The sequence below is a fragment of the Polypterus senegalus genome, chromosome 12, assembly GCF_016835505.1.
Source record: "Polypterus senegalus isolate Bchr_013 chromosome 12, ASM1683550v1, whole genome shotgun sequence".
In the NCBI taxonomy this organism is placed as follows: Eukaryota; Metazoa; Chordata; class Cladistia; order Polypteriformes; family Polypteridae; genus Polypterus; species Polypterus senegalus.
Genome location: NC_053165.1, coordinates 62448661 through 62475942, shown reverse-complemented (window position 1 = coordinate 62475942; position 27282 = coordinate 62448661). Strand labels below are relative to the sequence as shown.

The 27282-nt window shown below is 39.3% G+C and overlaps 1 protein-coding gene across 1 annotated transcript; it reads right to left on the bottom strand.

Annotated features, from left to right (window-relative positions):
- Positions 1–360: 360 nt before the first annotated feature.
- sart3 (spliceosome associated factor 3, U4/U6 recycling protein) lies at positions 361–27161 on the bottom strand. Its single transcript, XM_039771842.1, has 19 exons — positions 26715–27161; positions 23063–23189; positions 22705–22809; positions 22119–22303; positions 19012–19117; positions 18768–18892; positions 18047–18202; positions 17736–17874; positions 16177–16284; positions 14087–14164; positions 13819–13877; positions 11705–11814; positions 7645–7757; positions 6337–6413; positions 5950–6154; positions 4504–4952; positions 3566–3718; positions 2042–2229; positions 361–566 (listed from the first exon to the last, which is right to left on the bottom strand). The coding sequence occupies exons 1-19, from the start codon at positions 26919–26921 to the stop codon at positions 377–379; spliced, it is 2880 nt and encodes a 959-aa protein (XP_039627776.1). The 5' UTR covers positions 26922–27161; the 3' UTR covers positions 361–376.
- Between the last annotated feature and the right edge of the window lie 121 nt (positions 27162–27282).

Sequence of the window (27282 nt, the reverse complement as noted above, 5' to 3'; positions counted from 1 at the left end):
ATTGCTTCATTTTCATTCAAACGTTTCTGAAAGTGACAAATGTTTAAAAACCTCAGACGTAAGAATGTTTGAACAACAAAAAAGTCCAGAACTCCTACCAATGAAATAGTTAACAAACCAACCCCCTGCCCAATGACATAAAAAAAAAAAATCAGCCATCCCAGGTATTTGCCCCTTCTGTCTGTGCCCACCCACTCGACCATTAAGGCTCACTTTATACAGCTGGCTATAGGAGTTGAAACGTATTTACAGAGCATACAATTTTTCTTTTTAAGGACACAAAATGGCTTCCATTAAAGGCAAATTTCTTCCTCCTCCTTGTTCCAGTCAGCATAATCACCAACCCCATAATAACAACCCCCAATACCTACAAAAGCTACTTTTTCAATAACATTCTGGAAAAGTCTGCATTGGACATTGGCTTGAGTGCTGGAGCTTCCAGTGGCTCCAGCCCACTCTTTTCCGGTTGTCCCGGCACAGTGCCGTTCTCTGCCTTGGTTTCCAGAACACTCTGCCGATGCAGCGACCGCGGGAGCAGAGACAGCTGTGTGCGGCCTTTTCCTCTTCTGTTAAGGAGAAAACAAATGGATAACATTGGATGAGAACCTCTCGAGTAACAGTAGGGTGTTGTACTGTGTTAGCCATTATGGATGAAAGTCAAGCAAAATGACACCTTGTATTGGCTAAATAGTTTAGTTAGCCAATAAAAGGTGTCATTTTGCTTGATTTCTCATTTGACTCTGGGGTAGAGAGTATTGTTTTATGGGGGAGGTGAATTTAAATGAGTTTAGCACAAGGCTGCAACATAACATGAAGAAAGTGATGGGGTCTGAATACTTTCTGAAGACACGGTAGCAGGGAAATCAGCAGACCTCACTGAGGACAAGCACTGCACGTGAGGGGCAGTCAGAAACTCCCAAGATCCCTCTGTCCAGGATGAGCTCAATGTAACTGCAGTGAGCTGTGGAAATCTCATGGCAACTCCAAGGACCTATCAGAATAAAGTAAAACAGAATGGGGCCTCTTGTCCACCATTGAAGGGTGGATCGGTGCATTTGATTAACAAACGCTGGAAAATCATAAAGGCAGCAGAAGGAGTGGAGAATAAAATAATAGCCAGAGTATGGGTAAGCACCTCTCAACTGTAATGATAAGTCACTTGAGATATGAGGCCCTCCAGGCACTGGACTAATATTGAGCCAGGCTTTGAGAAGACTAAAAATCATGGGTGGTCTTATCAGGTCACAGCTAATCAAGAGTTTTTCATGTGAGTCTTCTGCATGGGGAGGCTAATCAGGCTGGACATCATGGTGGCAGAGCAGTTATCACCGCTACCTCGAAGTTTGAGAATCCTGCGATTAGCTACTAGCTCGGCAATGTCCCATTTGGAGTTTACACTTCTCTACAAGTCTTTCACCAATACATGCAAGTTAAGTCGACTGGAAATTGTAAAAGGAGTGCAGCCAGGGTTTGCCAATGTAATAATAATAAAATATAATAATAATAATAAGTAGGTTAAGATGATTTCTTACTTCCCATTACTTTGAACAAGTTCAGTGCTGGAAAGTGAAATGGCCAAATCAACCCTCATTTTCAGTAGGCACATCACATCTTTTATTTTTTTTTATTCATAAAAATGTCAGTGAAATACCAGTTGGTAAATTGTCGTGTGCTTGACCATTGTGCAGGTAACATGAAAAATCACACTATCACATGTGCAGCAATTTCAGTAATGTTGCTACAACAGCTCAAGCTGAATGCTGCACAGAACCGAATCGAGTGAATCAGAGCTAACCAACAAGATGACGTAGGTGCTGACCCAACCCTTATATCTTTGTGGTCAAGGCACTTCCCTACTGCTGGCATCAGCATGAAGAGTATTCATTATAACCATGCCAGTCCTATGCAGTTCATCACCTCTTGCACTTTGCCAGTTTGAGGTTCCTTTTTGTTCTTTAATTACATCCTCCTCACACATCATAAGGAGCCTACGCTGTTAACATGGACCATTTGAAATTCCTTCACACCCAAATATACTTACGCGCCATAAATTTGTCGAGGAATCAGAGATCCTTGGGGTTTGCTGGCGTCCAGCTGTTCAGGCAGGTTCCTCCGTGGTGGATTACTGATTGCCACTTTAAGGGTGTGATCCTGAAACACCATGCCATCCATTTTCAGAACTGCACCGGAAGCCTGAGAATCGTTTTCAAACTCCACGTACGCCAGGCCCTGCATTGGACAGATAGCAATTCTTTTTTTTTGTGCTTGTTTGTTTTTGGTTTTAAGTCAAATTAAACTCTGAATGCCAAAATGAACAAACAAGTGGGAATATCCATGAAAGTATGGTCAGAGTGAGACATTTTACCACAACAAAACCAGCACCCATCTCCAGATTCTTGGCTAAAAATACAAACCATCTTCTTATATAATACGCTACCATGGTCTCTGTCAGTCTGTCCATGATTTTAAAACACCTGTGGCTCGCAAACCTTTTGACCCATTGACCTGAAATTTGGTACACATATACTACATGACGTCTACTATCCGCTTTCTAGGTGATGATTGACCACCAAGGTTATTCCTCTTTTTATTTTATTGTAGAATCAACTCTCGGCAGCCACCAGCAGGATGGCGTTCTTATTTCCTACCACCTTCGCCGTCACTTACCCTACCTCTTCAAATCTTAAATCATTCTTGAGGCATATTGGACTTTGGTGCCAGCTTGAGTGAAAAATTAAGGAAAACATACTAAGTAACTACAACACAAACACTGACTTAATCAGTTTTAATGCGAAAAGATGCCAAGGAAAGAAGAGAAAAAGCGGGCTGCTAGGGTGGAGAAAAGAAGAGCTGTTCAGGAAGGAGCAAGTGTATCAACCTTTGAGCAAATGAATGCTAAACTTACAGAGAAAGAGGATGAAAACTAGGAATGCTCAATTCAAGTGTATTAACTGCACGTTATCGACAGGCGGAGTGGTGCCTCTGAGGCTAGGGATCTGCACGGGCAATCGGAAGGTTGCCGGTTCGAATCCCATAAATGCCAACAGGGACTCTGCTCTGTTGGGCCCTTGAGCAAGACCCTTAACCTGCAATTGCTGAGCTCTTTGAGTAGTGAGAAAAGTGCAATATAAATGCAAAGAATTATTATTATTATCGTGCAGTACACCATTACTGGTTTTCAATAATCAGACCATGTTGGCTTCATTTCAATCACTTGACATAAAAAAAAGAGATTCATTCAGCTTTTGTTTTGTGCACAGCCATAATTCATAGCTATGTGCCTCACCTTCCAAAAGGATCCAAAGATGCTGGCCGGTCATGGTAGAACAATACCAACAAATTATTCATTATAGTATTAATCATGCACATCACCTTGCGGAGTCTGCGACCCTGCATGACTCAAAAGGAGCCAATCCCATAATTTAAAAAACTAAGGGCTGGAGAGTCCAAGTTTACATTTTAACAAATCAGAAACACAACCCTGTAGGGCACGTCAGTCGTCCATAATTAAAAAGGGCTTATATACCAATTTTGGTGTCCATACAATCCCAGAGACACTACATACCTTGGGCTTGCCGGACCGGTTAGTGACCAGTCGGATGTCTTTGATGATGCCGTGGTCCTTGCACGTCTCCTCGAGCTGCTCTTTTGTGCATGAAAACGGCAAGCCGGAAATGAAGATTTTATGCTTCTCCATGGAAGTGCTGTATTTAAACACCTGCAGAGATCAGAGGAACACGCGCTCAGGAATGGAGTTACTTCCAAGGCCTCTAAGTAAAAAAAAAATGGTTTGCCTCACACATTTCCTATTTCACAGCGAGATTTACTTCTACATTTACTGTGTGCGTAAGTGGGTTAAATACTCAGAACATTAAGTTTGCAAATTGTTGCCGTTTGATATGGGGGTATGTAAACCAAGTTTAAGAATGAGTTAAACCTCTTTGATTTTTCTTTGAGGGTTCTAAGAGAAGGCAGCATGGCCCTGATCAAGGTAAGTGTTGTAAGTGTTGCAACAGTCACAGGGCGATCAGTGATCTTAATGCCTGAATCACGTTCCCTGAAACAATCAGCAGATTTAGTGTTTTTAGTGTAACAGCATTAAATGGTCCGTTTTGAAGAACTCTTTCCTATAAGACATGTCTTGATGAGAATAGTTTACTCTCAAGTAAATTCTGGTCTGCCATTCTCCCAAAGTCCCTGTCCGAAACACCTCTTTAAACAGGACAACTACTGGTGGAATCGACTTTGATATTTAGCTACACACATTCCACTGGAATGGAGAGATAAAGATCTCCATCGGAAAATGGCAGACTAGATTTATAGCTGGGGGCCCAGAGGAAATAAGTCAGAAGTAATGTGGCTGCATGAGACAAATCAAGCATGTCTATTATATAACACATCTAAATTAAAGCAGGCCTGACAGCTTTTATTAAACATTTTTTTTAAACCTCTTAATGAAATTGCCTAAAACATATCAGTATGTTGCCTAGCCTCTCACATTACCTTGAAGTCTGGGTTCTTGCTCTTATCCACAGAAGGAGAAACAAACATGGGCCGCCCTTCAATCTCCTTGCGGTCAAGCTTTAGTGCCTCCGCTGCAGAGTTCTGGTTCTCAAACTGCACGTAGCAGTATCCGCGGAACATCCCTCTCTTGTAGATGGGTCGGATCTGCTCCACAGGACCGCAGCCTTCGAAGATCTCCTTCAACTTCTCTTCTAGATTCTCCAAGCTGAAGGACAGGTTGCTGACAAAGACTGTCACGTTGTCCTTGCGGCTGTCATGGGCCACTTGTTGAACCTGCTTGGCAGCCGCAGCCACAGCTCTCGATTTCTGGGCAGCTGGCGTCTCCGACTTGCGCCCGTGCAACCCAACCTCAGTTTCCATGGCTGCATCTTCTGCTCCTTCCATGGCGCTGGGATCTTTGTCACCTTTGTGCTTCTTTCTGGGTTGTTCTGAAAAAGATATTCATGTTTAACTGTAACTTCCGTAGTCATAAAATGCCTATGAACAGTATGCCAATGAAAAATGGACAATGTAGCATATGAAATTCTTTATGTCCTACTAAGTCACTCTTAATGCTGTCAGACTTTAATAATAGATGTCATGTCATTTTCTAACTTACTGAATCCTGACCAGGGGGCACAGGGGGATTGAGGCCTACCCCAGCTAGTATGGGGCGCAAGGCAGGAACAAATGCTGGACAGGGCGCGCCAGTCCATCGCATGGCAAACACTTGTACTATGGCAAATTTAGGGTCACCAATTTATCTAACCTGGACTCTGGGAGGAAATGCATGCAAACACAGGGAAAACATGGGATGTGAACTCGTCTTCTTACTAGCACTGCACCACCATGCTGCCAAAATAATAAATGTTCAAAACAGAAAGAGTCCTTTGGCATTATTTGGGCACATCCATTTCCACTTGAAAGCCAAGGGACCAAACACATACCCCTCTGAACCTTCACTACAGAACATAATTGGGCTATTCAGTCTGTTGATTAAAAAGTCAGAGCTCTGTTAAGAAGTTGCGATTTATAATAACAAACCTTTTAATAGAACTAAAAAAAAAAATGATGATGCTAGTCTCTCATTGGCCAAAGACTTGCATGCACGGGACTGTTCTAAGGGCTAATGTTATACAAACTTAAACATCTGCTCACAGTAGTAGAAATGTCACGTAATGTGTCTGGCAGCAGAGCAGAGTTTAACCAGTACGGTAAAACCAGGCCGTAAAACTGAAGTAGCTCATGATAGTCGCGCTATGGTAATGTACAGAGTACAGTTAAATTCTAACTTTGTGTGTCTGACATGTCACCATGATGAACAAGAATGGATTAAAATAATGAAATTCATAATATTTAATTGAAAACTCAGAATAGCATCTGCGGTGCTGGTTTGAAAAGGTTCTTCAGCTGTGCATTTCAGCTAAATACAGCTCCTAAAATTACCTTGAAATGTTGCGCCAGAGTGCACATCTGTTTCTACCCCCCATTCATCCTCTTCTTCCTCCTCCTCTTCCTCAGCTTTGCGTTTTTCACCAGCTCGGACATTCTTCTGAGCCTTCTTCTGGGCTTTCTTGTCAGCCTTAGCCTTCCTCCTTTGTTCAGCTTTTTCTTCTTCTTGTTTTGCAAGCTGTGCTTCTTTCTCGGCCACCTGGGAAGGAGAATAAAATGTCATCCCTACACTGGGACAACAACCACCTGCTCCCACAAGCCCAAGTCATACCAGTCATCCCTGCCTTGACAATAGGATCCTGTTCTGCAGATCCTCGCACTCAAGCACCATCCTCACACACAAAACCAACAAGTGGTCAAGTAAATAAAAACTTCAGTCACCTTTGCTCTTTGTTCATTAACTCTGTTGAGCTTGACCTCCATTTTATGTATGGCTGTATCCCAGTCTTCCAGAGTACCTAACACAAAGGGGATGCAGTTATCATAAAGGCTAAAACCATTCAAGGTCTCAGATCTGAAAATTTAAAATTGTGAACAAGGAACACTATGTGTGATTTAGCAGAATGGGACATTGAGGCTCTTTCTGTAATTCGCTGAACCTTTGAGGTCCAAACATTTGAAAATGTCAGGAGGCTCAGCTCCTACACAATTACGTCAACTCTGCTTTACAAGAATAATACATGTGACAGTCCTTCTAGTCCCTCTGTAATTAAAGTCTACTTGGGTGACTTACTGTCGAACAAAACCCTCACGATAAGACTGCCATAAACAAGTTGCTCGACTTTTGTGCCACTGCCATGCGTCCCAAACACAGGATGACTTCTGTTAAGATACATCAGCAGCTTTTGGCTCCTGCATTGTTTAAATAGGATGCCACATTACTTGATAGGATGATAGTCACATCTACAGTGAAATTCTATTTATGTGAACTATGAGCAACTAAAAAGTTAAATTAGAAAAACAAGGCACAAATTCAGTTCCCCTGTCTATAAAGAGTTCATGAAAATGACATTAACAGCACTTTAGAATATTTGCAATGAAGTAAATAGTAATAAATGAACACAAGTTTTCCAATGGTTGTCTTATAAAATAGTACCAAACTACAAATAAAGCTGCACTGAAATAAAATCAATAAGTTGCTCTCAGAATTCTGAGAAGCTGGCAATTTTCTGATGCTGCCCAAGTGCCTTTCTTTCCATGTCATTTGTGTGCCAAATGAAGAACAATTAAGCCTGGCAATGCATTGCTTTGATTTATATTAATTTGATTTTCTTCCCCTGTGATGTCTTGTGTACAGAACACATTGAAATTCATAAGCACGGTATGTCTGTTTGTGAATTACAAATGATGTGTACGAGTGCAGTGAGTTTTCAGACCCACTCCTGGCCGCTCTTGCCACAGTTTCATCAACAGGATACTTTTGTGGAGCTTTCTTTTCATCTTCCCAGCATTCGTTTTATGTCCCACTGTATACTGAATATACGGTGAACAGTAAAAGTTAAAAAAATGTTCTTGCTTGTTCCAGCCTACTTTAGTGGTGTCCAATAATACTTGAGAGGAAGTGGAACAAATCAATACTTTTTACTAGCGTCACCACATCAAGATGTCACATCGATATTGATGAATGTATGCCACTGCTTCATCACAGTTAAAATGTAAAATATGAAAATCAAGAAATGTACATCTTACCTTCTACTCTCTCAAAAGCCAACAAGACCTCGCAAACATGCTCTGGGTAGTCGGAGGTAAACTGCACAGCTCGATGCAAAGCCTTCCGGCAGTGCTGCACGTCACCATGAGACCTGAGGCAAAGAGGAATTCATCAGTGTCCCCCAACCTCAAGACCCTCAGTTTCACATTAGCCTTTGAGATCAATGCTGTATTTGCACCCACATATTTAGAAAGCATAAATGGGCACTTCAAATACGTTTGAACCTTCTATTGAGAACAAGAATGTTTTAATTTGGGAAAATGGTTCAAGGGGTTAAAGAGTAAGTAGGCAAGAATCAGAGAGAGAAGGTCCGATGCTTCAGTAAAATTTACTCATTCAATTATAACATTTAAATACATATAATGCAGTATAATGCAGTAGCGATAGATTATAGAAATATATGCTTACAGTAATATATTTAAAGAAACAAACATGCTAACAGTATTATCAAAAGACACAAACTTATGCTTACAGTAATAAAAAGACCCAGAGCCATCATCCTAGACCAGTAGACTGAGGGAGCCCACTTGTCAGTCTCGTCAGAGGATCAACTCGTTAGCCTAGTCAAAGTACCAGGCGGTGCGCACATTCCCCACGGTTGAGCTTCCAAAGAACCTGAGGGCGGAACCTTCCCTTATATACTAATTGAGTGTCCTTGCCCCAAAAGCGGCTTACGTGCAAGCAATGTATACAGAAGTGATCAGTTTCAGTACACACCCTTCCACGGGACTCGGTATTGTTTTTCTTCTACTTGGCCCTGGACTGAGGCAGTGCCTAGTACTAGAAGACACAGTAATATGCTTACATGTGAAAAAAGCCTCTCGAAGTGAAAAACAACCCCTTACATAGCCTTGGCTGTATCTTTAGAACATTCCTGGCAGTTTTTCCCAAAACAATAGTCTTTGCAGCTGGCTTTGCACTGGAGAGACCAACGCCCATCTGCTCTCATGATTCCCTTCCTCTCTTTATTTTACCTTTGCTTATTACAGAGAAAAATCCTTCCATTACAAAGAATTATAAACAGTGTAAGCAACAAGGATTTGACGGAAATGAAACACAATCCTGGACATAATGGACAACATGTTTGATTGACACTCGGCCCTCGATGATCTGAAGTAATGGAAGACCGAGGCATCCCAAACGTATAGGAGAACAAGTCAACATCTGGTACAAAAACAACTAAGTCAATATTAAGTGTGATTTTAAAGCAGATTAATATATGTATCATTCATTAGTTTAGGAACACATTGAGAAGAATTTCCTGTTGCTTGGTGAGCCCACCTCACCAAGCTTTATGTGTGCTGCTAAAGCCCATGTCACATTGGATGACTTTTGCAGTGATGCTCAGTCGTAGCTTTCATTTACATAACCTTAGCCAGTCGGATGCAATGCTCCCGTGAAGCCCATCGTCTAATGTGACATCACTAGTAACCGAGACCACCTAGTCTGCCACTGGCTACAAACAGGTTCAAGGAGGTAATCAAACAGGTTCAAGTTTCTGTTTCGACTGAAGGGGTGAGCTATTTACTTCCAAAAGGTGAGGACCAATGAGCACTCAGCTAGAAGTACAACGTACAGAACGGAATAAGGAAACACACGTGTTCTGAACCTCACAAGCAGAAGAGAAGCTCGTCTGTCTGATGTCTTGTGTTTTATGCAGAGATTGCGGCTGAACTTGCTACGGCGATTAATCTTTTGCACATCACTGGCTCCGTCAGGCAGCACACTACTGGCCATCAGGAAAAGGGGCAAACACGACTGTGCTGGAAGATCAGTGCTCAGTCAGTAAACGTGACACGGGCAGCGATTTTCAGTTGTGTAATGACATGGTGCAGCGATGACATCAGCAACTGTGGTTGGCAAATCAGACATACCCAGTCGTAAAATGCGACATCGGCTTTACAGAGGTTGTCTTGCCAAGCATGAAAGTGGTGCCATATTTAGGCAAGACAGAACAGTGCAGAATGATAAAAGCACTCCTTTCTAAAAGAGAGCTCTTCCACCCAGTTTCTAAGTCTGTTTTGTTCACAATGTTTGCAGTGAGATTTGAACCCACAACCTCAGGGACTCAAGTCCAAAACCTGAACCACTACACCACTCTTTAACATCCCGGAATTTTATTGGAGAATTATATACCAAAATAAAACAATTTAGACATATGAAATACTAATAACCAATTATACTAATATTAATGCATGTAATTTACTTAACTAAATTAGCTCTACCATTATTTTATATATCTGAATTAGCAAAATTACAAAACACAGAAACATTTCAAGATCATCACATGCCTTCTGTGTTTCTGAATTATGTTTACAACAACATAAAAAGAACAGGAAATAATCAATTTGATTATAAAGTCTTATCACTGTTTTACTGAGCTAGGGGTGCATTCACTTGTCTAGTTACAGCTTCCATTGACCCTTTATGGTAACTGTCACTTGTTGAAGTTATGGGTGGCAGTGCTTAGGTCTGATGGGAACAACTCAAATGAAGATCAACAGAAAGTTGATTAAGTTTGTGGCACACACATTTCTAAGGACAACTACCTGCAGCCTAACAGACAGTGTTCCTGATCACAAACTCGTGGAACCTACCGCAGCACCAAGCATTACCCTGTGAAGTCCCTGTACTGCAGACAAAAGTGAACTGGGGTAAAAGGCAGAGCTACACTGTATGTCACTTACTAGTAAAGTGAGCACTGCATAGAGCAGCAGCAGCTCTTAGGCAGACCAGCGTGGTAGCACAGCTGTTAGTGCTGCAGTTGCTTCACAGATCCAGCGTCCTGGGTTTAAATCTTACGCCCTGACATTGCCCAAGTGGGGTCTGAAATGGTTTTTCCCTAAGGAGCATAGAGATTCCAAATTAGTGTGAGGAAGAGTGTGGAAGGGCATGTGGGAGTAGAAATATAATGACAGATTTTTCATGTAAGTAAAAGCAAAGCTTAAGCTCAAAGATCGCTCTCAAGAGTAACGGCAGTTGCAGCATTCACAACGTTAGCTACAAGTAACCAACGCTAAGTGGGGAGCATAGCCAGACTTCTTTCAATATGGCAGAATCTCAATTTTTGTCCCAAAAATTATAATTATATGGATATGTCGTTTTATAATATGTATGCAATCTCCAGATATGGATCAATGCTCAAGAAGCAGTGACCCGTAGGCACCGTTTTAAACATCAGATATATTTATAAAAAAAAAAAAAAAAAGAGCTACTGGAATAAATCATCATATTCTCGAGACAAGCAACTAAATCAGAAGGGATCAGAAATCACAGCAATCCACAGAATATTAATTTATATGAGGCACAATAGGACCCAAGAGTACAAGATCAGAAACATGGAAAGCAGCAACATCAGCACGTCTCCCACACCATATTAACCCGATTGGCTAATTTTAATCAGTCATTTGAGGCACATTTTAATCCTTTCAAAATAAATATTTGAAACTCCCATCTAACAAATACATTCAAAAAAAGAAAAAAGGGCATTCTCACGCATGGGTGCACAGGCACTATAAGGTGCTTAAAAATGATAATCCAAAGACCACTTTGCTCATAACTTTTGCTTTATTTTCATGTGGATGGGAGAACACGACACCTTCATGATAATGAAGTGCAGACAATGAAGCCATCACTTGGTTAAAGGTCTAAAATTCCAAGTAACCAAGAAAAAATAACTGATTTAACTGACCCATGCCTATCTCTACAACCTCCCTGAAGAAGGGGCCCGAGTTGCCTCAAAAGCCTGCATATTGTAATCTGTTCCATTAGCCAATAAAAGGTGTCATTCTGCTTGACTTCACATTGCATCCATAATGGATGGCACGGTACAACACCCTACTACTGTATACTACACCCAAAATTTCATTTACCTTAATACTACAATCAAACCTTAAGATTTCATTCAACTATGAAAGCAGTGGGCTTCATCTAGCAACCACGTCAAGGAAACCATGTCCATTTTTTTGTTCTGTTGCTAAAGCTCTAAAAGCATATTACACAAAATATGCAAAGGTAAATGATAATGATGGAGCTAACCTCTCGAGGTTGTAATATTCCAGCCACATGTTGGCGTACTTTGCATTTCCTTTGGTCATGATGCTATCCCACAATTCTCTAGCTTTCTGGATGTTTTTGCAGTGTGACGCCTAGAAAGTGATAGAGGGGGAAGGGGGGAAAAATATTGCTTTTATTGATTGCTTCAATATATCATGCCAATTTTTTTTATCTGTAAGTAAATCAACTTTCATAAACATTTTTCATGTTCATAACAATCATGACTAAACCACCAAACATTCAATACTGGTCCAAAGCTGTACCTAGGGAAAAGTGGACATTTACCTCTTTAAAAAAAAAAAAACTACAAGAAAATACAGGGTGTTTGATCTGAAGTGGAAAAGGCAATAAGCAGGCAGAAGCAGCGGTGCCAATTCCCAGACTGCAACAGTGCAAAACACAGAACGGTGACAGGAGCATAATGCTGCAGGACTGGATAGTTGCTCAAGGTACTACCATGAACAGAGTACTGTATTCCTGGTTAAGCAAGACTTGGTAAAGTTCTATAAAATATTTGAAAGAAGATTCTTCCTTTATGTTGGGTAGAATGCCTAGTGGGGGCTGGGTGGTCTCATGGTCATGGAACCCCTGCAGATTTTGTTTTTTGTCTCCAACCCTCTGGAGTTTTTTTTTTTTTCTGTCCTCCCTGGCCATCGGACCTTACTTTATTCTACGTATGTCAATTTTGATTATCTTTTTCTTTTTTCCTTATTTACCTTGTAAAGCACTTTGAGCTACATCATTAGTATGAAAATGTGCTATACAAATAAATGTTGTTGTGACATGCGCTCTTACAAAATGAACGCTGGAAAGACAGACATGCTAACCTTAAAACGTAAACAAGTTCAAATGTCCCATGCTGATGAGTGTCCATGCAAGTCTGAATTTCATTGTGCTCTGTACATGTGACAATAATGACCATATAAAACCCATAAGATAAATTGATTTTCCACTAACACAATAATTTGCTGTGCGACACTTACTGACAAGAAGGACAAAGGCTGAACTTTTGGGAAAATCCCTTCACGTTTCTAGGCCTACTTTTACATAATTTAAAAGGGCAGTGGTAGCATTTCCTTTTTGAAGATTGTTAACCCTGATGTGGTACAGCCAAGAACATTTAAAATATACTTTTTAATTATGTAGTTCAAATTTTGTTCTAATTTACAAATCTAAATAAATACACAAATATTGTCATGTGTAGGTGTGGTGTTACTTTAGATTTGAGGTTATATTTAGAACAAATCTTGTTTTCTGTTAATGTAAGAATCCACAGTTGAATGTTTGACTAGTAATACTTGCTGATCATGGCCCCATAAACCTCTTTCTTTAACAATATTTTAGTTAAAAATTAAATGAGCTTTCACATTGTGTGCATGTGACCGAGTGCCCTTTACATGTTACTTGTGTTTCAAAATCCATACAAAAATTTTTCATAAATGTTTTTTAATACTGTTTGCTGTTGTCCAGTGCTGTTCACCACAGATGTTTATTCTATCAGAAAATGTATCTCCGTTCTGCATGAAAAATTGGAATAAATTTCTTTTAACACAATTTTTGGATGGAAAATTAATTTGAACCAAAAGACTCTAAAACGGTCTTGTGACAGAAAAGCAAGCAATGTGGATGGAGAAAAAATAAAAAATAAAAGCCCAACGGTCAATCACCCCATGACAATGTGATTGAGAATGATAAGCAAAAAGAAGAGCAGTAAAAAGTCAGCTTTATTTTTGCCTCTTATTCATCTGTTTACTGTATATCCTAATTGCATTAGTTGTCCACAACCCTGAGCTGGACTGCAGGTTTCAGAATCCTAGGTTAGGAGTCAGCAATGTTGCAGCATTAACAGGAGGCACTCTATACATGTGCAAGGGAGCTCTTCTACTCAATAGCAAAAGGCCTTCAATTGAAGAAGCTACACTAAATTTGACAAATGAACCTTCTTCATCTTCCTAACAATGGAGACATCATCTGCAAGAGCACCGACACAAGACAGATAAGAAGCCTCATGCCAGTGTCAGATGCACACCTTTCATCCAATGTCTAACTGTGACAGTACTGATACACCATTAAAGTAATTAGGAGTAAACGTCTACCTCGATTCTTGACCAGTTCTGCATTATAGTACAGGAGGGATCCCCACTTTCACTGAACCCTGCAGAAGCAGACACAAAAAGAGAGAGAAGTAAAAAGTGAAACAGCATCTACAGAAGACACCTGCTCAATTATCAACGGTGCCCACATGTCTCATATCACTAATTCATTCACCTTGATTGAGAGCCTAGAGAGAAAAAAGGGGCACCACTCATTTTTATGGGTGGATCAAAGTAATAAGAAAATAAAGGGAAGTTTAAATTCACTTACGCTCTTCCACATCTTGTTTAATGTACTCCAGAGCCCGGGCATAAGTTGATCTTAGCTCTTCTAATTCCTTTGATGACTCTATAAAGCAAACAAAACAATGGCTGTTATTTATAGTGAATACAATTATCTTTTAATACAATTTCCCACTACAAAGGACCTTTATGATTTCTACTTGCAATCCAACAAGATACTGAAGATCACACATATGTGGGCACTAAACAATGCTGTGGAAATAAACTATGAATATTTATGTATTGTATTAATTCCTGCATCTAAAACTGAGACAGTAAAGTTTCAAGTAGGAAAGACACTGCAACACACACTTGACTAGTGCAAAGTTTCTTTTAACAAATCAAAGCCCAATAATCCAATGACCTTGTTAGAAATCTGCCTTGGTCAGTACAGTACAAAGTCTCAAATGCTGAAAACTTTAAGTAGCATACACATTTTCATCAATCTAAAATCCTTTAAGAAATACCTTGGAGTCTGATGTATCTAGAACTAATGCAAACCAATGCTACTTTCTGCTGTGAATTTTTGCATTTTCACCATTGACGTCTTCACTATACTCAACACTAAATCAATGGCATTCAGCATTTGAAGAAATTTCCTTTGGCTCAGATCTGAATAAACATTTACACAAAGTGAAGAAATAAACCAGTAACATGTCACATAAGACCCTTTAACTTCTGCACAAGTGAGCCACTTCCTTGTAAAAATTCTGAACAAAACTTGGTGTGCACTGCTGCGTGGGTGAAGGCCAAGAAAAGAGCACAATGAGCCAGCTGTCTGTTGCTTTACTTGTTGCTCATGTACATGTAACTATATTGGGAGGTTAGAATTGTTGCATAATAAACATAAGCAGTTAAGAGGTGCAGTATATTGAACCTGCACCACCTAACCAAGTTAGTATGTTTCAAAGAAAACATTAATTAATATACAAGCTGGTATTATATTTAATCCAGGATGATCCAAAAACAAAGCAGACAAACATCAATGCATTTTAAATTTTTGTTGAGAATTATTATAGTAAAAATTATAATGTGACCCTATAAGAATATCTTTTTTGTATAAACAAGACAGAATCATTACCTAATACACGTGGTCAATCACATATTTCAAGTAAAAGAGGAAATCAGCATTTCGATAAAGAGCTCTTCTTGTTCTTTTTACTGTTCAGTGTTAATTTAGCAGTATGAGTAGCTGAAGCAACAACATTGGCTGGCATGCCGTGGAAGTTAAAACTGCTGAACCTGTAAAGAATGTTATGCCTTCAAGAAGCAATCATAGGAGAACGCACTACATTAGGAAAAACTTCAAATACAACAGACATGGTCTATTGAAATTTCAGCTATTAATAAAAGATATAAACCTGAGGGGGATAATAGAGGGTCAGCACCTATAATCCAAGACCTTCTCAATGCATGAACTAGACTTAAAAATAAACAGCAGAGCCCATTGTTCACAACCTGTTAGCAGTAGAATGGATCTGACCACACAGATGCAGTGCGTTGTGGACCTCCGCAGTTACCTCCCAAACTGTGCGTACTGTTTCTATCCAGTGGGTGGAATACTGTACATCTCGCTGTATTCCTCTACCAGAACTAGATCCAAAGCTCTTCCAATTTGGCACCACAATTGTTTGTAAACAACATGAAGATCAAATGTGGTATATCACACATACACCTATGTATAAATGAGAGCTTTTTGTCATCTGACATAGTTGAAGAAATCTAAACAGCTTATTCTGACACACAAGCAAACACCAGTGAGGTTAGACACCAACAAACTGACCTGCTTTGAGTCTCAGTATTGTAGAAAATCTCTGGAGGAGTCTTTACAGCACACACATGCTTAAAGTCTAAACAGCACTTTGAAGTGCTTCCATGTACAGGGCAGCTTAGACACACACACACTTTAATAATAATTGGGAGTACAGGCAGATTAGAAGTCTGTGAATAATCTCAGAAAAAGAAACTAAGGCAGCACCCCACTTTATCAAGCAGACTTCCTTTAGTTCTCAGTTGAAAATGAATTCTGCCTACCTAACATCACAAGTGCGCTATCATCTTTATAAGAAGACTTTATACCTTTATTAAAATCCACTCGTCTCCTTAGATAGTCAAGATACGCCTGCCAAATATCAACATAGTCTGTAGCCTGGATAAATCCCGCATTTATTGCTTTGTCAAAGGTATCTGAAAGATAAAGTAAAAAAAAAAAAATAAATAAGTAAGTATGTGGCAACAATTATAAATAATATACAGTCAGCATTTTATTGTAGATGGTATACAAAATACTTTGAAGTGAGCGTCAGTAGGCTTTGTGCCCTAGGAAACAAGTTACCCAAACTATTCTGTAACATTTGAGTAATCATTTACCGCTCTTGATGCTGATCTTTCTAACCATAAAATAGGTCATATTGATACCAATTGACAAGAAGAATTCATAATTAATTGCAGAATTACAGTATTTGAGGGTTCCTCTAGTGTGACTCTTTTCTCTTGCACAATTTGGCTCGAACACTAATCAGCACATTGTCCCCTCATAACAGGCTTAAGTTTCGAGTTTGGTATTTTTCCATCCATCTGTTTTAGCCCTAGACTGTCGTCAAAGACACACAGACACACACCCATCATCGAGATGTTTTCGGTATCAGGGGACCCTAAAACGTCGAGATCCATCGAAAACCAGAGATCGAAAAGCTTTGGTTCCTCCACAATGCACAAAGAAATATTTCAATTAAAAGACAAGCTACTTGTACGGATTACTATATAGAACACCAACATTATAGTATTCTAATATGCAAATAAACCACATAACCATTCCAAGAGCACCCAATTCCTTGGTATGTGCTGTAATATTCATGCTCCTGACAAATGTCAATGTGCTTTACAATCCGGAAGTTAATTAATAAAAAACACATTTATACCAAAGTAATTAGCATAATGGGAGATCATAACCAGCTACTCCATAAGCCTGCCCTGGATAAGCAGGTCAGGAAGATGGATGAAGGAAAGGATAAAACTGGCAGCAGTAAATATAAATTTAAAGTGTATAAAGCTGTAAGCAATCAAAGCAAAGAAAACTGATAAGAGTCACTTGCTGATCTACAAAAAATAAGATACCAAACAATCCAGCCAGACATAAAATTATCGACATCAGAAGAGTATGAGAAGGCTTCAGATTTCAACTGTGCTGAACTACAGATCTTGACAAGTGATCAGAACCGGAGAGCAAGATGTTTTTTAATGGGTCTTTAAACAGCAGGGCTTTGTTATTGTGACAAACTGTTGCTTCCACACAAGGTTTTAGGAGAGTAACAATATTAGAATAATGCTGACACCACTCATGTTTGCTGTATTATACATGAAACATCAATCAGAAAGGGTGCAATCACTTGTCAGGTGCAGGTTTTCTCACGGGGCAGGGCGGGTGACGATTTTTTGTCCTGTTGCTCTTTAAATAACTGACACTTTGTATTAAAAGCCTCTTTCTTTAAGATTTCATTTTTTAAATCCAGGTACTACTGGATTTGAGCCAGAAATACCAGCAACAGTCACATTTTGACACTAAATCATGTTGACAACAGTTAGCAAACCTAAAAAAAAAAAAAAAAACGACATGAAAAGGCAATGCCTCAAGTTACCTGACACAGTTTTATGTTCAGATCCGTGTCTCTCTAGGGCTAAAAGGTAATTCTTCCACAGCCCCACAGTCCATGGACAGTTTCGGACAGCACGCTCATGGGCTGAAAGTACCATATCTTTAATCTTCAACTGCCGATCCTTGACAGAAAACAAGTAGAGGTATTTTGTCATCCAAAACCCCGTTGCACAACAAATAAAGTAACCAACCAAATCTTTTCTGTCCTTGTATATATGTATAACCACAAGAGATCTCCCAGACCTCTAGTGTCAGTAGAACAGAGGCTTTTCAATAAATCAAATGGTTACTTACGAGATACTGCGTGTATTTGGCCCATAGGTCAGGGACAAGGCAGTTCTCTGACAGAGCGCGCTCAAAAATGATTTGAATCCGAGCTGGATCTCCTTCTTTCATTTCGTAATCAATATAAGACTGATATTCCGCAAGCTTCGGAGAATCAGCAACCAACTATAAGAAAGCAGACAAAACCAGTTTAACTGTGTTATTTATTAATTGATGAAATATGGTGCAGTGTCCAATTAACTATCATTAGAGAGTACTTAAGGCTCATACCATACAATTCATTTATAAATACTGTATGTGAGCCTTTCTTCATAATTACCTGAATTTTATTTGACGCTATTAAAGCAGAAGAATTTCATGCTTAACTTAGGAGTATGTTGGTGTTCTAGCATGGACTTCACTGAAGTTCATATTTTTAAACTAACTATTTCATACAAAAGTACTTAAGGTTTTCCCATATTGATTGCACTTAATTACCTTTGACATTTAATGTACAATTTATTAACTCAACTGGAATGCTGGTTATAACATGAGACATTTGCGTTTAGTGAATGACTTGGGACACCCGACATTTGTTCCGAGCTTGCTCTAAATACTAGTAGAAATAACTTTTAGATTGAGATTCTCAAACTGTGACAATGAGAAAGACTGTACAGATCAATACAGATAGCTGTATCTACTTAATACATTAGCGGGCCGGGGAACATAAGAATAAAATCACAATTATTACCAAAGCTTCTTCAAATGGCTTGGATTTCTCCATCTGCTGTAGAGATTTTTTATAATTAAGCACAACTGTATCTGGGACAGGCTTATCTGACCATTCTTCATACTCGGCGTACGTAGTCTCCATAGCTAAAAGGATAGATTAAAGATGTAAACAGACTCAGGTTTCAAACAATTTTCGCTTAAACGGATATAAATGCAGCCTAAAACATCACCAAAAAAAATAAATACATATCACTAGACCATACCAAAGGATGGGATAGCCAACTGTCGACGGAAGATTGTGTGGATTCGTTCCATCTGGGAATTGAGCGCTTCCTGTTGCTCTTGGGTAGGAATACTACCAGGAGGGGGCTAGTAAATAAAAGAATTAAGGATTATACTATGGCTGATAAACACCTGCTCCATCCTGAATGCAGAGTACTCAAAGAATTTCATACTGTTACTTCAGAGAAAATTGCAGCTCTCACCATTGCAACCTAAATACTAAAATAGTCTTCTGATAAACTTCACAACACAATGTATGAAAGCAAGTTGACTCAATTTAATTAAAGCACAACCATCTAAAGCTGCCTAATACACAAAAGATGAACTTCATGGTCAATAACTTAAAAATGAGCATGCGTCAATTCTTGTCACCGGGTTTTTAAAAGAAATTTGATGGACATGCTCCCATTTATTATCAGTTGTTTCGGTAGAACATTACATGATATAATAAACTCACTGTTATACCCGGCCTTACCTGGATATGTGATAAAATGTATGACATATGTATAAAATTGGGCGGCACGGTGGCGCAGTGGTAGCGCTGCTGCCTCGCAGTTAGGGGATCCGGGTTCGCTTCCTGGGTCCTCCCTGCGTGGAGTTTGCATGTTCTCCCAGTGTCTGCGTGGGTTTCCTCCGGGCGCTCCGGTTTCCTCCCACAGTCCAAAGACATGCAGGTTAGGTGGATTGGCGATTCTAAATTGGCCCTAGCGTGTGCTTGGTGTGTGGGTGTGTTTGTGTGTGTCCTGCGGTGGGTTGGCACCCTGCCCAGGATTGGTTCCTGCCTTGTGCCCTGTGTTGGCTGGGATTGGCTCCAGCAGACCCCCGTGACCCTGTATTTGGATTCAGCGGGTTAGAAAATGGATGGATGGATGTATAAAATTAATAAAAAGCAGATCTGACACTTATGACCTCCTCACTGTGACATAAAGACATGCATTTTTAGTATTACAGTACTTAATATCTAGAGCTTCTTAGCTTAAGTCCTTGTGAACTTTTACTGCAAAATGAAGTGTAAGATGTACCGGGGGGTTGTAGGGTTGTAGCAAAGAAAAACTGTACAGCAGTAATAATTTTGTAGTTCAGTAATAATGTTGAAATGTTAGCCTGAGTGGAATGCGACACAGTCATAATGTACAACTCGATTGTTGACAAGGCACAAACGTCCTCCTCTTGCTCCCTGCTTAGCACTCCTGGCAGACCCTCCATGAAGTGTCCACTCCCTCACTCCCGCTGTCTCGCAAGACTTTTGTTAATCCGGCTTAAAACACAATCTCATCACAAACTGCTCATACGATCTCTTTATTTAACCTAGACAAGAATTCCACATGACCTTTGTCATAAAATAACCATTCAAAAAACATGGAACAGATTTTTAATACAATCACTAAGTTATTGCATGGCAAATGTGGACATCTTGTTCTTTATCACCACAATATGTAAAAATTCTCAGTATTTATTACGGTCAACATAAACACCTGAAATTGGTAGCAGGTTGTTACAAAATCATTTCTAATGCTTTTGAGGTAGAAATCACAACAGTATTGTACAGTGTTCTGGAGATATTAAAACATCAAGTTTTAGTGAGGTTGTCTCAGTTTTTTTTCCTACATATTTATATGTTGAAAAACAAAAATGTATTTGCTAGACTGTACCAGAAAGAACTGCAAACATTTGTTCAAAAAGGTAAGGTGTCTTTTGTGCAATGCTCTAACAGACAAAAACTGAGTTTTATATTAAAAAAAATTTAATTAGATATAAAATATAGAGTTTGTAAGTAAAACAAACATTCAGTTCATCCGAAGCAGTTTCATTATGGCACACAATTGACCTGTTGCTGCCATTTGGAGGATATGTAGTGCTATTAATTTAGTATTATAGGTGATAAGGGCAACCTTTTAGTGAAAATGTCTCAGTTTTTATTTTTCTCCTAGGTTTTTAGATGTAAAAAATCTAAAAATTCATCACTCTATATTCTACATTAGTCTATACTGAAAATAACTGCAACATTTTGTAGAAATAGGTGCGGTGGTTTTCATGTGACGCCCTAACAGACAAATTCAATTTCATATACACAGAAGATGTAAACTGAAGCCATTCACACTGCGTGGCTTTGCGTGGTGCACTAAGGCTTTTCCGAGTGATCCAAGAAGGTATGAATACAAGCAAGACTGAAATGTAAATGTTAAAGCAGCGGTTTCCAGTCCCAGCCTTGCTCTAGCTGGAGGCTTTTGGACCAACAAGTTTCCCCAGTCAGTTGTTTTCCTTCTAATTGATCTCATTGTGTAATTAGCAGACCGTTTTTGTTTTTAACCCCCTTCTTTTATTATGCAATCAGAAAAGGGCTGTTCTCTTAGATTGATATTAATGAGAAATTTAGAAATACTCATTTTTGGCATAGTTTTAAGTTCCTTTTGACATTTTCCGATTACTTCACCATTTCCTGAGGAGTATTCTAATGACACCAACAACTGACAATGAGTGGAGGAGACGGCAGGGCAATGGCACAGAATACTGGAAAGCGGCAGTCACTTGCGTGTCAGACCCACTAGCATGTTCACTAAGGTTACCTCTAATCTGACCTGGAAACAGTGACTGATCCAGATCAAAGACACCATTTCAGCACAGAAAATAATTAAGAAATATCACCGTTTAAGTGAACTTTTTTTTTTAATTTATAGAAAAATGTATCTAAAAGATAATGGAAACTATATGGCTTGTCAAACCACTAGACAGTAACCAATAATCTAAGAGTATAGTGCTGCATATTTACACATATTTAAAATTATTACATTCAAATTAATAGAAATGTACCAGCTCAGGAATATATTAGTTTTGTACAACCATGACAGGTTAATTAGACTTGGAGCTGAGAGGTCTATAATCTGTTATCCGAATAAGGTTCAAGTTTTACCAAAATAAAGTGCTTTTGATTTGAATTTATTCATTGTTATTAATATATGTGTGACTCTAAGCTTTAGTAAACTTGTGTACTTGCCTTACCAACATTTTGCAATTAAGTGTTTGTATTTTAAGAAAAAAATCTTGCCAATAATTACTTTTTTTTTGTTACATTCCTTTTCTGACTTACCTGTGTAGCTTGCAGAATGACATTCTCAAATTCCCTGTAGGCCTCCCAGATAGAAGCCCCCTTGGTCATGTGCAAGCCAACGGCAGTCAGAGCTCTTTCAAATATGGCGCGAGCCGAGTCAATACCCCCAGGCTTTCCAATGCCCCCAATTGAATACTGCGAATACTCCAGCCACACTTCCGGACCTGCAATAAATGACATAAGAAACTAAAATATATAGAGATGTATAGATATAGAAACATATTTTCCTATTGATATCATCTCTACCTATCTATACGTAAAAGGCTGAGTGAGAGTTTTCTGTTAAAATAATGGCGATATCCTTAAATAAAAAAAAAAAAAATTAAGCAAACGGAATACTTTAATTCCTTTTGTACCTAATGAAGATTTAGCTAAAAACATTTTAGATTGCATAAAATATTTTGTGAGATGCTATGAAATTGAGAGACATATTCTATACAAGGTTCATATAGGGATTTGTGCGAGGAGACATGATGTCTGGTTTCCATTTACTGTCCCTACTATTTAAACAGAAAATCCTCTCAGTAATTCAATGCCAACACTCCAAGTCCACCAACACACTTACATATATAATCTTTGATTGCCTTCTCAAAGAGCTCACAGACTTTTTCTCGGTCAGCTTCGTCTTCTGCTACACGCATCTCATCTCGCAGCCAATCCAACCAAATTTCTGTGCAATTAAAAGTAGATACAATAAAGCAATTTATGAAAAGGCATGAATTGTAACTACACACTATGGATGACCCTCTGCTAAAATTAAGAAAGATTACTCTGAGAACAAGTGGCTAACACATCTACCTACTGCAAGAAAAAAAGAAAGTTGCCATGGAAATGAAGCGAAGATCAATTGATAAAAAAGGTGGAGACTTCAGCAGAAGAATTCCTTTTAAAAGACAGAGTAAAGCAGGGTAGACTCGGCTTACCTTCAGTTAAAGGAAAGAGCTCGCTCATCTTCTGCCGTGCCCGTCGCAGCCTCACCAGCTCCCCTTCCTGCCGTAGCAGTTTAATCAAATCCACGTGGCAATTGTAGTCGTAAGCATTGATAGAAAGCTATCACAAAAAGACATGAGCACAAGCTTCAGTTTACTAAATGACCTTAGATACTAAATGACAAAAAAAAATCATTTAATGGAAACCGCCAACCCTGTCAGATGTTTAACTAAATTAACAAAGATGAGACGATAACACGATAAAAACAATTCTGAAATAACCCTTACACAAAACACTCCTCCTAGTAAACACTGTTAGTGTACAGATAAAGAAATTGCAACTTTTGTAATATTCCCACACAATATTTCACCTGTTTAGGTTCTGTAATAATTTTAGATAAAACAAACATGAAGAGAAAAAAAAGCACACTCTGGTAGTAGTCAATAGCGATAAAGTGTGCTTGGTGTTTACTGGTTGTGTAAATATACTTTTGTCACTTTTTAACATAATAAGCAGGTGTTGCCTTGTATTCTTTTATAATGTTCTACCTATTGTCAAGATTGTAGGAACATCATAATCTTTTCTTAATGGTCTTGTTTCACATCATTCAAATTCTGGAGTGCTGGATCATACATTTCTATTTCCTTTTTCAAGAGTAGGAAGTTACATAAAACACTACCTCAAATGACAGAAATTGGTTTACTGAGGTTAGTATTTTAATACACAAATAAAAAGAAAGCAGCCAACCATCCAAAGCACATTCCACACAGGACATACAGAATTTTCTCCAGGTGGGCTAACTGGAGGTGCTACATTGCTCTAAAAAGTGCAGATACGCCTCCAGAGATGGTCGGTTCCTGCCTCGTACGCCGGTATGCCAAACAGGTTCAGGCTTATAAAGTGCTGAACAGGATAAAATTTTGAAAATTGGATGGTTGAAACAAGAAGGATAAAGAGTAGTGTAAGCAAAGAGACAAAACTGATATACAGTTTTTCCTGGATCCAGAATAGATTTTATCATCATTCTTTGGATTTCTATGGTAATTCCAGTGCTTAAGGCATGTTAACATCAAGGATCCTCAGTCATTGTCCTTGATGGTTATAAAAACTGCAGATTTTAATGGAGTCACTCTCTTAGTTGAAGGCTGACACCTGTCTTTTTATCAAGTGCTCAAGATCCAAAAGGACCTGAACTACAAGTTGTGGAAGAGACAAGGCTCGTAAATAAGAAATAAATAAATAAAATTCAATAATGAATAAGTATTAGCCTTTGTTAAAGAAATTGGCAGCAGTGTGCATCACTCCAGAATGAGACCTGAGCAGCCCAAGCTCTAAGCAAGTGGTATATTCTCCAAGCATTTGAAATATGTCTTACAAAACCAACCCACCATTTGTAAAATCTAAAGTCTGATCCATATCACCTTAAGACCTTAAAATGTTAAAGAATCAAAGGAAGACAAATGTTGTAATCATATACAGGTCAACAGATACAACAACAGTAAATATCAGAAATCATTTTTGGCAAAAAAGACAAAAAAAAAAAAAGCAGCATGGAAAATACTTTTCCAAAATTTCTTCCTGCAAAAAGTCCACAAACCATTTCTAACAATCATCTATACATGCACCTTATAGTAAGACTAAGTAAACATAGCAAGTACAAACTGTTCTCTGCAATGTTGATGCAGATGTGATTTGGAAATTCTTTGTAACTAAAAAAGAAACCCTAATGGGTGCATAGAGGATGTAGCCTGTGACGGACTCCCATCCCTTCTAGTTTTGTGCCTGCCTTTCACCCAGTGCTGCCAGGACAGACTTCAGCCTCTCCACACTCCAAACTGAGAAAAGGCATGATGGGTTAATGGCTGGTCAGCTAGGTAATAAATTAAAGCTCAGTGGCAAGCACATTTGAATGTTCATAATAAAAATGGAAACCCAGCGCAAAAACAAATGGGCTGCAAATGCAAGAAGCATTTCATGGAGGCAGTGCATTGATGCAGACTTGGAGGTGTACATCAATAAAAAGCTACAGCTGTGTTAGAACAAAGACGAATTCATGAGACTGTGTTCCTTTAATCTTGGCAACATCCTTTACATGTTCTATAATTCCGTGGTGGCCACTGTGGCAAGGGGTACTGGGCCGGTAATATTACATCAAGAGAGGCCCACTGAATCAATGAGAAATGCTACTGGGGCTCATTTATACCAACAGCAACATGCTTTTTAGTGCCTTATTGTGTGTGTGTGTGTGTGTGTGTGTGTGAATGCACCGTTTACCTTTACTCCAGTCAGATGCACTCTTTCTTTGTAGTAATTCTGGTGGATTGGGGGGGCGGGTATGGAGGCAAGAGAAAAACTTTGTTTTTTACATTTGTTCATTTACAAAACAAAAACGAATATGTAACATCGATTTGCAAAGTTTCTAATGTTGTGAAGTATAATATAGAAAGGGTCATCACCGTTGAGCGATGTGCTATCTGAGTCGAGTCCTGTGCCAGGAGGGTACCCATACTTAGTATGCCACTCCAACAGCATTCTGTATTGGGCTTTACATGAAGTCAAAGAAGATGAAAAACTAAATGCCAAGGGAAACTTAAGATACATATAGCAGCAGAAACAAAATAAACAAAAACAAAGACTCACAGGACAAATAATACAGTTAATGAATAAATGAAGAAAGGGACAATAATTGTCATGGGCAATTTGTTTACACTGATAGAATATTCATAGTGCAGGTCTACGCCTGGAAAACAATAAGGAGAAAAAATAATGGCAACGCATTTATATGGCACACGTCACAGTGAACACCACACTCATGTACATAAGGAGTACAAAATCAATGGTCGTTGGACAGGACTGACACTTTAAAAATTGGACGATAGAAAAAGGAATATGGAAAATGGGTTTGAAAAGACCAATGCAAAATGAGCACTACATAAAGGTTCATGCGTCATGGACAGAATCTAATAAACATTTTCAAACACGGTTGCCAGCCAAAGAACTGAAGAAACCTCACACCGCTTAATGAACGTAGCGGGTAAAGCGTTGGACTTCAAACCCTGAGGCGGAGTGTTCAAATCCCGCTATTGACGCTGTGCCATCATGAGCAGATCAATTCGGCTGTCTGTGCTCTAATTGGAAAAAAATGAAAACAACTGGAGCGCAAATATTGGAAGTCACGTGTCCGCCTAATAACTAAAAAGGAACGTCAATCGAACGCACGGAAATCTCGAGATAAACGTGTGAATGGTCTCTCGGAGGACGACTAGCCTCCTGTCTGTCACACATCGTCCGATCAGCGTGGCTCGTCAGGTTGCTGCCGAAGCCCGCTTCACCTTGCAGGTTTTATTAAACATCTATTATTCTATTACGAATTACGACGAGGTTTAACCTCCATCTGCTAAAACGTCTCATCAGCTTCTTGCACAATTAAGTGGAATTCCCTTGACTGCGACACTGGTTTCACATGGAAAAAAGCGAAAAAAAGAGCGACTTTTTGCAAATATTACAGAATACTGCGCCCGGCACCATAAAGCATCACGGTGTGAGTCACGACTGCTCGCTCTGCTCGAGTGGTTTTACTTGGCATTTTCTCTCGGATTATCTGCACTGACATCATCGCACTCCTCGGTTCATTCATTCCCCTACCTGTTCTTCTAAACGTTGGATCTCCGCTTCATTCTCCTTATCGTCATCAGAGGAATCTTCTTCATCGTCGTCCTCATTGGTACCCTCTACTCCCATTTCCCCTTCATCTTCGGACTCCATCTCTCGCTCCTGCCCTGCCGTCTCCTCCTCTTCTTCTTCCTCCATCTCTTGCACTTGGGGATCCTCGTCGTTCCCCGATGCCGCCATGTTGCGCCTCAATTGGCCTGGTAACAGGAAAGAGCTGCCCGACGTCGCGCCTGTACTAAAACTCAGTCAAACGTTAAGCGAGTAAACACAGTGTCGAGTGAATAAGAGTTAGGCTTGGTTTAAAATATTTTATAAAACCATTTTATTATGTATAAAAATATAAAAGCGTTCATATTAGACATGCGGTCTTCACCGCGGTAGCAGGCGAACGCAGCATTCCTTGCACGCTACAAACGTTGTTGTTTACGAGACCCTCCCGCAATTGTCGCGAGACGTCAGTTTGTACCGCGGCCAAAAAGCGCCATATTTAAAGGTGCTGGTTGTGTGTTTTAATGGAGCGCAAAACGCGCAGTTGATTTAA

Excerpts from the sequence above, each read along its gene's own strand:
- sart3 (XM_039771842.1), bottom strand. The coding sequence starts at position 26,921 with ATGGCGGCATCGGGGAACGACGAGGATCCCCAAGTGCAAGAGATGGAG. Across the intron at positions 19,118-22,118 it reads TCATTCTGCAAGCTACACAG|CCCCCTCCTGGTAGTATTCC; the intron begins GTAAGTCAGAAA and ends TTTATTTACTAG. Across the intron at positions 7,758-11,704 it reads GAATATTACAACCTCGAGAG|GTCTCATGGTGACGTGCAGC; the intron begins GTTAGCTCCATC and ends TCTTTGCCTCAG.